Source organism: Camelus dromedarius, chromosome 12, assembly GCF_036321535.1.
Source record: "Camelus dromedarius isolate mCamDro1 chromosome 12, mCamDro1.pat, whole genome shotgun sequence".
Lineage (NCBI taxonomy): Eukaryota > Metazoa > Chordata > Mammalia > Artiodactyla > Camelidae > Camelus > Camelus dromedarius.
Window position 1 is genome coordinate 35925477 of NC_087447.1, and position 12828 is coordinate 35938304.

The window sequence follows — 12828 nt, forward strand, 5'->3', positions numbered from 1 at the left end:
TAGCACTGAGCACTCACAGAGCCTGTTCCCTACATTATCTGCTCGCGCATTGGAAAGAGCTGGAGCGTGTGAACAAGTACAAGTTTACTAATATCAAGTGAGGAGACTGAGGTTCAGGGAAGGTAAATGACCTGCCCAAGATTACACAGCTTAAAAATAATGAGGATTCCACCTTTCTCTAAGTCCAGCTCTCTTTGCCCATTGGGGTTCCTATGAAGAGTCTGAGGGCCACTCTTTAAACAGAATAAGGAGGGGCCTCTGTTGCAGCCACCCACCCGCCCCACCTGGGCATGGACTCTCAGCCTTAGAGCTAAGGCTCACCCTGCTTTAAGCTGTTCTCAGTCACTAATAGCTCAGTGAGAATGAGTGTGAAATCCTTCCTAAGAGCCATGAGAAACTGGGAAGACTCTAAGCCTCAGAGAGAACCTGGCTTGCAGGGATTCGGGGACCAAAAGCAGAGGAAAGAGTAGCAACTTGGTTCCTCCAGAAACACATGCTGCTGACCACACGGTTGACCACAGGCCACCAACTCTCCAGTCCCTTCCCCTGCCACTTCTCACAGGGCTTTCCCCACACTGTCCATGTGGAGCAGAGTAAGAGCATTTCAGCCTTTATGTAAAGGCTTAAGTCTCAGAGACAGGGCATAAGCATCCTGAGGGAAACAGGGTAAGGAGCTAGGGGTGCCCCAGGTCTAGAGTTCTGCACATCCCCACCCCGGCTCCACCCCGCAGGCTGCCCTGCCTCCAGACCAACGTGGGCAGCTTCACCTCTATCCGCCTCCTTCCTCCCACTAAACTCCCCCTGTGCTTCCTTCGCAGTTTTCATGAACACGGCCATCCCCATCGCAGCCGTCCTCATTGTAAGTGGACCCATTCTCCGTCTCCCAGCGGGAATTGGGGAGGGATGTCAGGAGTGAGAGGCGCCCAGGGTTTGGCCTTTCTGCACAGGGGCTTGACAAGATGGGCTCAGCAGTGGGACTGAGAATGAATAAGGTGGTGGGTGGAGAGTCTGTATACGGCCGGTCACTCCCGCACTCCCGACTCCAGGCAGGGAGGGCCTCTGTCTCCAGGCCTGGAGGACCTGGGGTTTCGTCTTCAGAGCAATTAAACTTTCTTTAAAACACTGCTATCAAACTTTTTAATTATAAAAGTGAAACATTTTTACTGTAGAAATGTTGGGAAATTCAGAAGGGAAAGGGCAGAAAGAACTTAAATCACCCACAGTCCCCACTGCAACATGTTTAATGTGTTTCTTTCCAGTCTTTTTTTGAGTTATAGAATACAGCATTTTTACAAAAATAGGATTGTGCTTCATATGCAGTTTTGTAACCTGGTTTTTAAAATTTAAGAACACAGCGGGAACAATTCTCCAGGTCATTAAATATTACAATGGTGGTTTTCTAAAGCGATTTTGAACAAAGCTCTGTGTGAGCTGAGCAGTGAGGGTCGGCAGCGTGCCTGTCCAGAAAGGCCACACGCCCACAGCCCCTTCACCCAGCTCTCCTACCCCTGGCTTCTGTGACTGTGGCAGTTCTTTAAAAAGATGCAGTTCTTTCCCCCAGGGGCGGCGTCCCTGAACTGTGGCGAGTTCACAGCCTGTCAGTCATGCTTGGGAATTCACTTTCAACATGATTTATGGGGCTGGTTCCTGGCCTGGCTCCTTGAGGAACTCTGGGTAACAGTGGCCACGGAGCCAAGCCAGGTAGCTGGAGGCTTGGAGGGGCAGGCAGGCCAGGAGGTAGTTTTGTAATTATCATGTTTACAATTTCCCAATTGAGGACTGTCATCCGAGAGGGGGCAGAGCTGACCTAACCTGAGGGCTCCTCCTTGGTCATTCCTGGAAAGGAGTGGACAGGGCAGGGAGGGACGGTTCCATGAGATGACTGTGAGGATGATGGTATCTCCAACCAAAAGGTCCTGGCGGTCCCCTGCTGCAGCCCTCTCATTTCCTTCCCAGGGGCTGAGAGCCGCCAGCCTGGGAGGGGCCCACGCTCTGAGTCACACTTGGCTCTGTCTCATTTGTGCCTCTGTCCACAGACCTTCGTGGGCCACGTCAGCTTCTTCAAAGAAGCCGACTTCTCCCCCTCGGTGGCCTTCGCCTCTCTATCCCTCTTCCACATCCTGGTCACGCCACTGTTCCTGCTGTCCAGTGTGGTCCGGTCTACAGTCAAAGCGCTGGTCAGGTGAGGGAAGGGTCCAGCAAGGGCAGCGGTCAGGCCACTCACGTGTCAGCACAGGGTTTGCTCCGGTGACTCCTGGAACCACAGCTGTTTGGTCCCAGGACATGCCTGCTCACTGATCTGGGCTTCGCAGAAGCTGGTTGTGGTTTGTCAAAGGGACATAGGTCACGAGTAGCTTTCCTCCCTGAAAAGGATTAGCTGACTTGTTTATGTCCTCCAAGGAGAGGGAACTCAGTGTCACCTCCAAGACAACTCTGTAAAAAAAATCAGTGTTGAGCCAAAATTGGATATCCTCATAAACTCCAACCATTGGTCCTAGTTCTGCCCTCCAGAGCCACGCAGAATGAGCACCGGCCCTCCCCCACGTGACAGCCCCTTGGATTTCAGATGATATCCAGGATCTCCCCAGACTGTTCTTTGCATGGGTTTCAGAGCCTTCACAGCCCCGGTCAGTGAAGGAGCGTCCCCTAGGTGCCTGCAGGTCCTGTCCCCACTTGGCCCGCAGGGCTGGGAGGCCCCACTCCTGTGCTCTGGGGCCCAATGGTGACTCTTCCACACTCCCAGAGACATCGCTTTCTTGGGAGTGATAGCCTGAAGGTGGAAGGCTGAGGCTCTGCCTGGGGGATGCCACAGCTGGAGTGTGAAGGCTTCCTTGGGCCTCTGAAATAGCTCCTTGAAAGCAGGGGCCTGTCATGCCTTTGGGGAGAGCTTGCCATGTCCTTTCCCACCACCAGTGGGCCCAGACAGTAACAGATATCCTCTATGCCCAAGCCCCTTCAGCCTTGAGGGAAGTGAGACCCCTGTCTTGGGGACCCTGGCAGGTCCTAAGCAGCTGGCAGGGAGGGGTAGCTGTTGGCATGAAGTAGCTGAAGGAAGGAGCAGCTTGTGTGAGGAAGCTCTGGCAGGGGTTTAAGGATGGAAGCCGGGTGTAACACAGCAGAACTGTGGTCATAGGAGTATCTGACCGGGGAGTAGCTGGCTGGAAGGGGATTAGCTCCCATTTCCAGGGTCGGCTGTGCTGACTTAGTTTTACTGGTCTTGGCATTGTGACTTCTGATGATCAGGCCTCCCCCCTCGCCCCCACCTCAAGCCCTGTGACTCTGTGTAGAAAAGTCAAGGTTGCTACACTTACGGGAAGTCCCTGCCTGATCCAGAAGGATTTCTACGCAAATACTCCTCATCTCACTGTCACCAAGATAGCGAAGGCCTTTTCAAAGAGGGAGACCAAACTCTGGGCTAGAATTGGAAACAGGACACAACCTGAAGCTTTACCAGAAGGCCAGCTTCACCCCCGCCCCAAGTCAGGACTATTGAGAGGGTGCTGGAGCAAGGACAGAGGAGGAAGCTGGCAGAGACTGGCAGTCTGCTCCTGGTGTGGGGATGGGGTGCCAGACACAGAACAGAAGCAGGAGTTGGGCTGGCCGACCCTGGAAATGGGAGCTAATCCCCTTCCAGCCAGCTACTCCCTGGTCAGATACTCCTATGACCACAGTTCTGCTGTGTTACACCCCCTTCCATCCTTAAATTGGATATTTAAGCAAAGGTGGGGAAAGGAGTATATGGAAATTCACAAGAGTCTCCAGACACCCTGCCCACCCCCAGGGATAAGAGAGAATGGATCAAAAGTGTGAAGCTTCTGGAACCTGCTCTGAGTCCATAAGGAAACCCTGGGGGTGGGGAACAGTCTTTCCCTCCATGAGTTAGGAATAACACTTCCTCCAGAAAGATCAAATTATATAATGGGGATTAAATTATGTGCTTATAAAGCACTTAACAGTGTCTGACATGTAGTACATGACCAAAAAAATTAGTTACAGTTAATAACCAATCCTAATCCTAATTAAGCTATCAGAACTCTCACAGTAACCAATAAAGCCTGACACCAACCATCCTTCAGCCTAATAACCCAGACTAACCAACTTTACCATTAAACTAACCCTAAAATTAGCCAATCCCCCCTAATCCAGATGCTAACCTACTCCAGCTGACTAGTCAATCCTCACAAACCCTGGTAACACTTATTGCCCACCATGGAATGCCCCCTGGCCATCCCCTGCAGTGTGGGCTTTGTGGGGACCACACCTGAACCTGGAATCGTCTCAGAGCTGCTCTCTCAAGCCTCGCCCTCCTCCCTCTCCCCTCCCCTCTGCCCCTGGCAGGGTGAGGGGTGTCTGTGCTTCCTGTGCAGCGTGCAAAAGCTGAGTGAGTTCCTGTCCAGCGCAGAGATCCGCGAGGAGCAGTGTGCCCCCCGGGAGCCCACGGCTCAGGGCCAAGCCAGCAAGTACCAGGCGGTTGTGAGTACCTGGCCTCCCTTTGCTACCCCCAGGGTTTTTGTCTAATGCCTGCAGCTTGTGACCTACTACGCCCTGCCTCAGCCTTTCCTCCCTGGAAGGGGGGCTCCCTTCCTGCACAGCTCTCAGCTCCTGGGCCCTCACCTCCTCCTAACCATCCCCAGCCCCTCAAGGTTGTGAACCGCAAGCGTCCAGCCCGGGAGGATTGTCGGGGCCTCACAGGCCCCCTGCAGAGCCTGGCCCCTGGCGCAGATGGGGTGGCTGACAACTGCTGTGTCCAGGTGAGTCCTAACCCCGCATCCCCCACACCCAGCCACCCAGCGCCATCTCCAGGAGGAACCTCAGCACCTGAAGGACCAGAGACCTGTGTGCTGAGCCCTCTGCCCAGGAGGTCACCCTTCCTGCCAGTAGTGTCCATAGGAGTGGAGGGACCTGTGGCCATCCTCGTGGGGAGGGTGCCTCAGGTAGAGGTCTGCATGAGAAAGCCATTCCCCACTTCCCAGCCCTGGAGGTGACCTGGGGACTGGCATCGATGATTTTTGGCTACCGCAGGATAGAGGAGGCAAGACTATTCACACTGAAACCCCAGTTGCCTTTTTCTATTCTCTTCCGGGTGGTGGGGCGCGGCCAATGAAGATCATTGGAGGCTTTTTCACATGGACCCCCGATGGAATGCCCACACTGTCCAACATCACTATCCGCATCCCCCAAGGTATGCCCCGGCTTACACCTCCATCATGGGCTGCGGGTGTATCCCCCTCAGAGTCATGTCTGAAGCACCTCCTCCCCATGTCCCACTGAGTGACATGGAGAAAGAAAGGAAAATCAGCATTTATTGAGCACCTGCTCTGCGCGCACTCTTGGTGGGTGCTCCAGAGTGTGAAGGCATCCTCAGGGAGTCCACTGCTAAGAGGGAGTGCAGCAGCAAGGACGAGCGGGGCCTTGCTGTCAGACCACCTGTTGCAGACAGTGTAGGTGCTTTGCAAAAGAAAAAGCAGTCCCGAGTAGCCAGGGAAGGCATCATGGAAGATGTGGGGATTTTGAGAATGAGCAGGTCCCTCAGGCCAAGAGGCAGGGTGGGCACTCTGGCAGAGGCAGCAGCATGAGCAAAGCATGGAAGTGGGAAGGAAACGGTGGCCTTTGTTGGGACCAAGAGGTGCCGGGTTCACACAGGGCAACATTGAAAGGAGAAGCTAGTGCTTAGGAAGGAGCAGAAGGGACCAGCAGTGGAGGAAGGACCTGGGGAGTCAGAAGGAAGATGTGGGTTTCCAAAAGGAAAGGCTCAGTGGGGGAAAGGACTCCCTGGGGATTCTAGGTAGGAGGAAAGCAAATGGGGGCCCCAGGATTGGGTGTATTTGTCTGTCTGTCTGTCTTTCTGGGTGGTGTTTGTTCAGACTCTGTCCTGCCCCAGTCCCATCTGCCGCCCTCCCTCCCTGCAGGACAGCTGACCATGATCGTGGGGCAGGTGGGCTGCGGGAAGTCCTCGCTCCTCCTAGCCACTCTGGGGGAGATGCAAAAGATCTCAGGGGCCGTCTTCTGGAACAGGTACTGCATGCGTCCTCTGGGCTCAGTGGGGAAAGACAGTGGGCAGGCGGGCAGCCCTCCTTTAAGCATCCTTCTCAGTTGAGGATGCATCACGTACTTACTGAATACTCACTGTGTGTTCAGGGAGCACTCAACGAAAGCAGTTTATTGTTACTCTCATTACCATCATTAGTATTTATTAAACCCTTACTATGTACCCGGTACTTTTACTAAGTCCTCTGCGCACATTATTTCATTTAATCCTTAGGTAAACCAGCAAGGTGGGTACTGGTCACAGATCTCGTTTTATAGAAGGTTAAACTATCCGCCCTAATTCACCCAGCTAGTAAGTGGCGGAGCTGGAATTCGAACTCCACCCTGTTTGACTCCAAATCCCACATTCACTCAGCTGCACTGTAACACAAACTTCGTTTTCTGGCTTGGTCATCAGCAAAGTTGATACAGACCATTCAGTGGGTCTTTCAAGGAGCCAGAGAGAACCCAGACAAATGTGGGTTTCTGGGCAAGGATCACTATCTTAATTAAAGAGCCAGAACCCCAGGCTGAGTCAATCATGAATCTATTATTTATACCCACCTACTTCCAAAAAGCACTTGAAACTAGTTGATAAAAGATACACATGAAATAGAAATTTTTTTAAAAGAAGGGAAAGAAGAGCCAAGAAATGAAGATGGTGGAAATGCGTTCAGAAACTTGGGCAGAATATGGCTATTACAGTCAACGCACGAGCTGGCTTGGAGCCCACGGACCCCCTGCCCTAACACTGCATCCATAACCCCCGGTATCTAAGAGAAAGAGGGATCTGATCAAGGTTTCAGGAATAAAGGTTGCAGCCAATTCAGCAGAGGGCAAGCTTTCCCTAGCTATCATTTCTTGGGGCAAATTAGCATTCAAGATGTCAGGTTTCTTCATAAGCTTGAATGCCAACCGAGCAGACAGGGCCTTGGACTCAGTGTCTGAATACCTGTAGGCACCCTCATTTCCTGCTTTTCCAAAATGTCCCTGAATGGTGCACCCAACAGATGGCAAGTTTCTTTCCTCAGTGGGGCTGTGGGCTGGCAAACGAGCCCCTGTGACCTCAGTCTCTGGAGCCATAGTTCCACTGTGGATGTGCTGTGTCTGGGGGCAGAGGCGTCTCTGCCTCCTTTCCCAGTCTTATTTCTTGACACTGCCTGACTGGGAAGGTCCAGGCATTGGGTTACCAGCCCTTGTGCCAACTGCCCATCAGAGATTTGGAAGGAGGAGCCCGTGCCCGTTGGCTGCCTGTGTGCGTCTGTGATGGGAATACAGGAGCCCCAGTGAACTGTGAGCTGAGAAAGCAACCATTATTTAATGGGCACCCGCTGTGGGCCAGGCCCTTTGCTAAGTGCATCGCAAGCACCATCTCACTGAAGCCTCCTGCTGGGTGTTATCACCCTTTTCATAGAAGTAAGAACTGAGGACAGAGAGGGTGGGTGACTGACTGGTCAGCATGTTGACCAAGGACACAAACCTGGGCTCCTTCCCTCAAGTCTGGCCATTGCCTTGGGCCGGGGTCCCTTGGGTCCTAGTTCCAGGGATTATTCTCCAAGTTCCATGTGGAGGGCAAGCTGGTCCCAGGCCCTCTCTCAGGGCAGGCCATTCCTAGATGGGACTGCAGAGCCCAGAGACTGGGGCTGCCCCCCTAGATTGCCCTGCCTGTGTCTCACTCAGCATGAGTCAAACCCCCTCTGAGCCTGTTCCCTTTGCCCCACTTTCTTCATCTCCTCCCCATCCCTGCACCTCCCTCTGGTGCCCTCATGCCAGCATCAGCACCTCTTTGTCCTCTGCAGAGGCAGCTCAGCCTGCCCTGCCTCAGTCCCCACCTCCTCTCCAAACTGTGCCAATCCTCAGGGTCTGACTGCTGCCTCCTCTCTCTTCAGAGACCCTGCCCCAGCCCAGGGGGTACAGGGGGCCTCTCCAGGGTGCTGGAACACCATTTGTGTTGTGCCAGACACTGTGTAAGGCACTTTATTTACTTCATTGTCTCAGTCTTCACCAAACTCTGTGAGGTAGGTATTATCATTATCCCCATTTAATGGATGAGGAAACTGAGGTGAAGCAAGTTGCCCAAGGCCACCCAGCTCTTAAATGGCAGAAGTGGTATGTGCACCTAGGTGCTCAAGTGCACGGGCTTTCCACTGTGTACTGAGAGAGAAGGGGCTCAAGAATACATGAAGAAATAGCTAGCCTGACACTCCAAAGGCCAGCAGCTGCTATGGCTGTGACCCCACCCCACCCCTTCAGCAGAATGACCTCACCCATGCTTACTGCCATGCTCGGTCCGAGTTGACACTCACTCTCCTCCACAGGCAGCTCGGGCCCCAGATCCTGGCTGTGCTCAAGGCTTGGGGAGAGGGTGGTGATGAAAGGATCTTATTCCTCCTCTGTGCTGCGGCTTCCCTCCCAAGTGTAGCGAGCACATCAGGGTAGCCTGCAACCAACCCTGGGAAGCTGTGAGAATCGGTTCGTGACTCAGCGGTGCTCTGGTTTCTTTACATTGATGGATTCACTCGCCTCGTATTTATTGAGCACCTGCTGTGTGCCAGATTCTGGGCACAGCAGTAGGGATGCAAAGATGGTGAGGATATAGCCGCTGCTGCCAAGGAAGGGAAAGGGAAATCAGTGTCACTGTCAAGCACAGAGGAACAGTGAACTCTAAGGTCATGGAGAGAAGGCTCATGGACACGTGGTATCTGGGCCTTGAGGGACTAGTGTAGTTTCATCAGATGGAAGAGGCAGGGGTGGGAGAGGAAGGTGTTCCAGGCAGGGGTATTGGTGTGGTCAAAGGTGTGCTGACGTGAGAGGGCGTGGGGCTGGTGCATGGAGCAGTGGGTGTGTGGGGCGTGCTGGGGAAGTGGGCTGGGCTGAGGATGGACACCTGGTATGCCAGGCCAGGGAGATAAAAATTTAAGCCTGAAGGCTGTAGAAGAAACGTGCTGGTGATACAGGATGAGGGATGGGGAGAGAGAGGCTGCAGGAAGGGAGACTGGTCAGGAGCTCCTTACAGTGCCTGGGAGGAGGAGGCTGGGCAGACATGGCTCAGTTGACTTCTTCTGCTGTTTGCCTCTCAGGATCCTAGACACATGCACAGCTCTGCCCGGCCCACTTACCCTGGGCAATGAGTTGAGAGTGGGGGCTGTATATTGAGGGCCCCCCCTCTGTTACTTGCAGGAGCTCCACGCCTCAGACTCTGAGCCCCAGGTCTGCAGGTGGGGATGCACTTGCAAAGTGAACCAAGAGCAAAACAGCATTTGCCCCTCCAGCCCCTCCTGCGGGTCTGCCTGTATGCAGCCAGCGGCGAGGGCGTTGCCGGGCTGAGCCGAGGTTTTCCATCTATACCAGGGGCAAGGCCTAGTGACCAGGCAGCCAGAAAGAGTTCCAGGAGGTACAAGCCGAGGAGTTGGGGGATTAGGAAGTGCACGGCGGAGAATGCTCTGGGGAGACTCATTTGTTTGTACAACCATTCATTTACTCCTTCGTTGAAAAAAATGAGCAGTATTGCTGAGCAAGTAGGAGCAAAAGTTCTGGAGGCAGGCTGGCCGGGTTCAGTTCTGTGCTTTGGGAAATTCTGTGACCTTTCTGTACCAGTTTTCCCTTTTAGCCACGGGGTTAATGTGAGGCTTAACCTGGCACGTAGTGAGTGCCCTATAAATATTATTATAAATATTATTCTTTGACAATGTACTTCTATGTCAGGAACAAAATTCCCCTAATGCTCTTTAATTCTACTCCAGCCTGTCTCCCAGGAGAGACTGTAGTGAGCTCTCTGGGGACAGAGATGATCTTATTTGTCTCTCTGTATCCACAATGCCTTTGCTAAATGAATTCATTTGCTAAATGAATGAACCAGGAACAACTTGTGCCCTTTGGGAGACTGCCCTTAAGTGCGTCTTTACATCTCTCTCTTTCCCCCATGCATTTGCCCAAGCTTTTACCCTCACCCAGAACTCCACCACCCAACTTCTGCACCCACATTTGGAATGCGCAGATCCTAGCAGTGCACACCTCACACCGTATGGTGATTATCTGCTGTGAGTCTGTCTCCCCCATGACACTGGAGACATGTCCTTGGAGACAGGGCTGGAGGGTTATTCCATGCTGTGCCCTGTGCAGGATGTGTGTGTTGTGAACTGCTCAGTGTAAGCTACAAAGGAGACGACCTGGTCCCTGCCCTCAGGGAGCCTACTGCTCCTGGGGGACAGAGGCGTACAGGCAGAGCCCTAGGGTTAGGTCCTGCACTGCAGGCAGGAGAATAACCACAGCAGCCCTGAGCAGATCCAGCGTGCCCACCACCCGGTTCCCAGTCTCAGGGAGAACCATGTGGCTCCCAAACATTCACTTTAATAATAGTTGCCTGCCCCTGCCTGGCTCTCCACTTTGATGCACTGTCAATTTGGGAATTTGCAAAGTCTCTCCTTAATTTTTTTTTTTAAAAAAAAACAAAACTTTTTTTTTATTGAGCTATAGTCATTTTACAATGTTGTGTCAAATTCCGGTGTACAGCACAATTTTTCAGTTATAAATGAAGATACATATATGCATTGTCACATTTTTTTTCGCTGTGAGCTACCACAAGATCTTGTATATATTTCCCTGTGCTTCTCCTTAATCTTTATGTGGAAAACATTTTGATACACAGTCAAAATTAGCAGATATACTCAAGTGAAATTCTTTCCCTGGAAATAAAGAATAAAGTCATTAATGTCCAGTAGAATGATTTTAAACGTCTCCAGGGAGCCAGCAAGAAGCAGGGATCAGAGGAAAGCATTGGGGTGGGAGGAAGAGCCCACCTCCCTGTGAGGAACTGCCCATTGGCCTCGCCGGAGCTCCCCACTGCCCCTGCCCACCCGCTGAGGCGTCCACAGATGAACTATTTATTTCTTCTGTCTGGGCCCTGCTTGTTCTGAGCCTGCCTCAGAACATTGTTGCCTTGTGGTGGTGGGTGTGAAGGCCGCCTCCTGAGACCCCTGATTCCCCAGGGGTGAAAAATAGGCTCCTCTCAGGACTTCCCCGTGGTCTCATCTGCCCATAGAGTTCGTGGAGCCTTTGGGGAGTCGGGGTCAGGGGCTCAGGGGCACCCCAGGTTTCCTGGAGGAGGCAGATGTGATAAAATGGTGGGCAGACAGAAGGGGCACTGCATGGATATCACAAGCCAATGGCATCAATTGTGAAGGGCACTGTAGGTGAAAGGTAACATTTCAGGGCAGCAGCAAGCCTCTGTGGGGCAGGATGAATGGACCAGGGAGACCAATAAGTCCTAACTTCCCCTTCTAACCTCAGTTTCCACCTCTTTCCTTTTTTTTATTGTTAGGATCCTAAATGAGTGTTGGGGCGGTTGGATTCCCCCTCTGCCTGCACCTTTGAGGCCAAGCAATGAGCTGAAAGGATGATCTCCCCACCCCCTATTCACAAACCCCACCCACGTCCTTCCCTCCAACCAGCTCTGAGCTGCATTGGTAAAATATTCTTCCAGCGTCACTGAGCTTCCTGCCATTCCCCCAGTTTTAGAGATAAGGAAACAGGCTCCCCTAAGTAAAGGGACTTGCCTAAGCTTTCACAACCAGTGGGTAGAGAAGCCCCTTGGATACAAACTTTAAAGCCCATATCCTTTCCACTTCTCTACACTGCCCACCCTCATGCTGTCTCCTCCTCCAACCTAGAACTCCCTCCGTCCACCTCCACCGTCTGTCTCAATCCTTCCGCCTTCAAGGTTCAGTTCCCCTGTTACTTCTATGAGTCCTTCCTCGCATTCTCAGATTTCTTCCTCCTCCAAACTCCTTGTGAAAATTACATTTTTCTCTGATTCTAAAACAATGCACAGTAAATTAGAAAAGATACACAAGTATAAATAAAAAGATAAGAACCACTAATATCCCACCACCCAGAAGTTCCCAGTCTTTGGGCATTAGCATATGTGTTTGTGGGTACTTTTCCCCAAAACTTCTATGATACTTTCTTGCTCCTACTCTTCTTCTGGTCCTTATAACTTTCTGACTTCTGTACCTGTCTGATTCGCTCTGCCAGACTGTGAGGCTCTTGAGGGCAGGCTCTGTGCCTTGAGATTCAGGTTGGTGTGCATGCAGACACCCAGCTCATACTGAAAGGAAGGAGGTGGGTCAGAAACTGGGAGATTGTCCTTTCAGCTCAGTGCTTGGTCCCAAAGAGCAGGCAGAGGAGGAGCACTCATGTAAAGGGCCCAGGAATCGATGAGAGGAAGTGTGTGCCCTACATACTGTTCTTTACTTTTCAGATTAAAACATACATGCACAATGTCTTGAGGAGGCTCATTCTAGGGAGGCTGGAACTATACTGGAAAGAGGAGAGCATGAACCTGGATTCATACCCTAGCTTCTCTTCTTCCTAGCTCTGTACCCTTGGGCAGATTGTGCAAACTCTGAGCCTCAGTTTTTCCATCTGTAAAATGGGGATACTAACACCAACTTAAAGGGTTGTTGTGAGGATGAAATCGTGGCTACAAGCAACTTCACACAGTGCCTGGCATGAGGACTACCTGCTTTGAGTGCTAGTCCCCCTCCCTTCCTTCTTCCCAGATGATTAAGATGTCTGTTCCAGATCTGTTATGTGCTAAGCACTGCGGGGGCTGAAGAAGATGCTCTTCCTGCCTTAAAATCCCACTGGAGATAAAAGACTTACCCAGGAGCTGATTAGAGAGGAAGTTAGTCAATTATAAGGGCTAATTGAGCAGCCCAGATAATGATGCAAACTGAGTTAGGGTGAAGGGAGCACATTGTGTGCTGGGATCCTCAAGGAGGCCACAGATGCGCTTCCCTC

The 12828-nt window shown here is 52.1% G+C and overlaps 1 protein-coding gene across 3 annotated transcripts in view; it reads left to right on the forward strand.

Moving 5' to 3' along the window:
• ABCC8 (ATP binding cassette subfamily C member 8) overlaps positions 1 to 12828 on the forward strand; it is a 73766-nt gene that overhangs the window by 36557 nt on the left and 24381 nt on the right. For 2 of the 3 annotated variants that reach the window (XM_031459936.2, XM_031459939.2), the window contains exons 11-16: positions 819 to 859; positions 2037 to 2182; positions 4368 to 4473; positions 4635 to 4751; positions 5107 to 5182; positions 5910 to 6015. In XM_031459936.2, the coding sequence (XP_031315796.1) occupies positions 819 to 859; positions 2037 to 2182; positions 4368 to 4473; positions 4635 to 4751; positions 5107 to 5182; positions 5910 to 6015 (592 nt within the window). Of the gene's footprint in view, positions 1 to 818; positions 860 to 2036; positions 2183 to 4367; positions 4474 to 4571; positions 4752 to 5106; positions 5183 to 5909; positions 6016 to 12828 lie in introns of all 3 variants that reach the window. The other variant, XM_064492537.1, reaches the window with a different exon arrangement.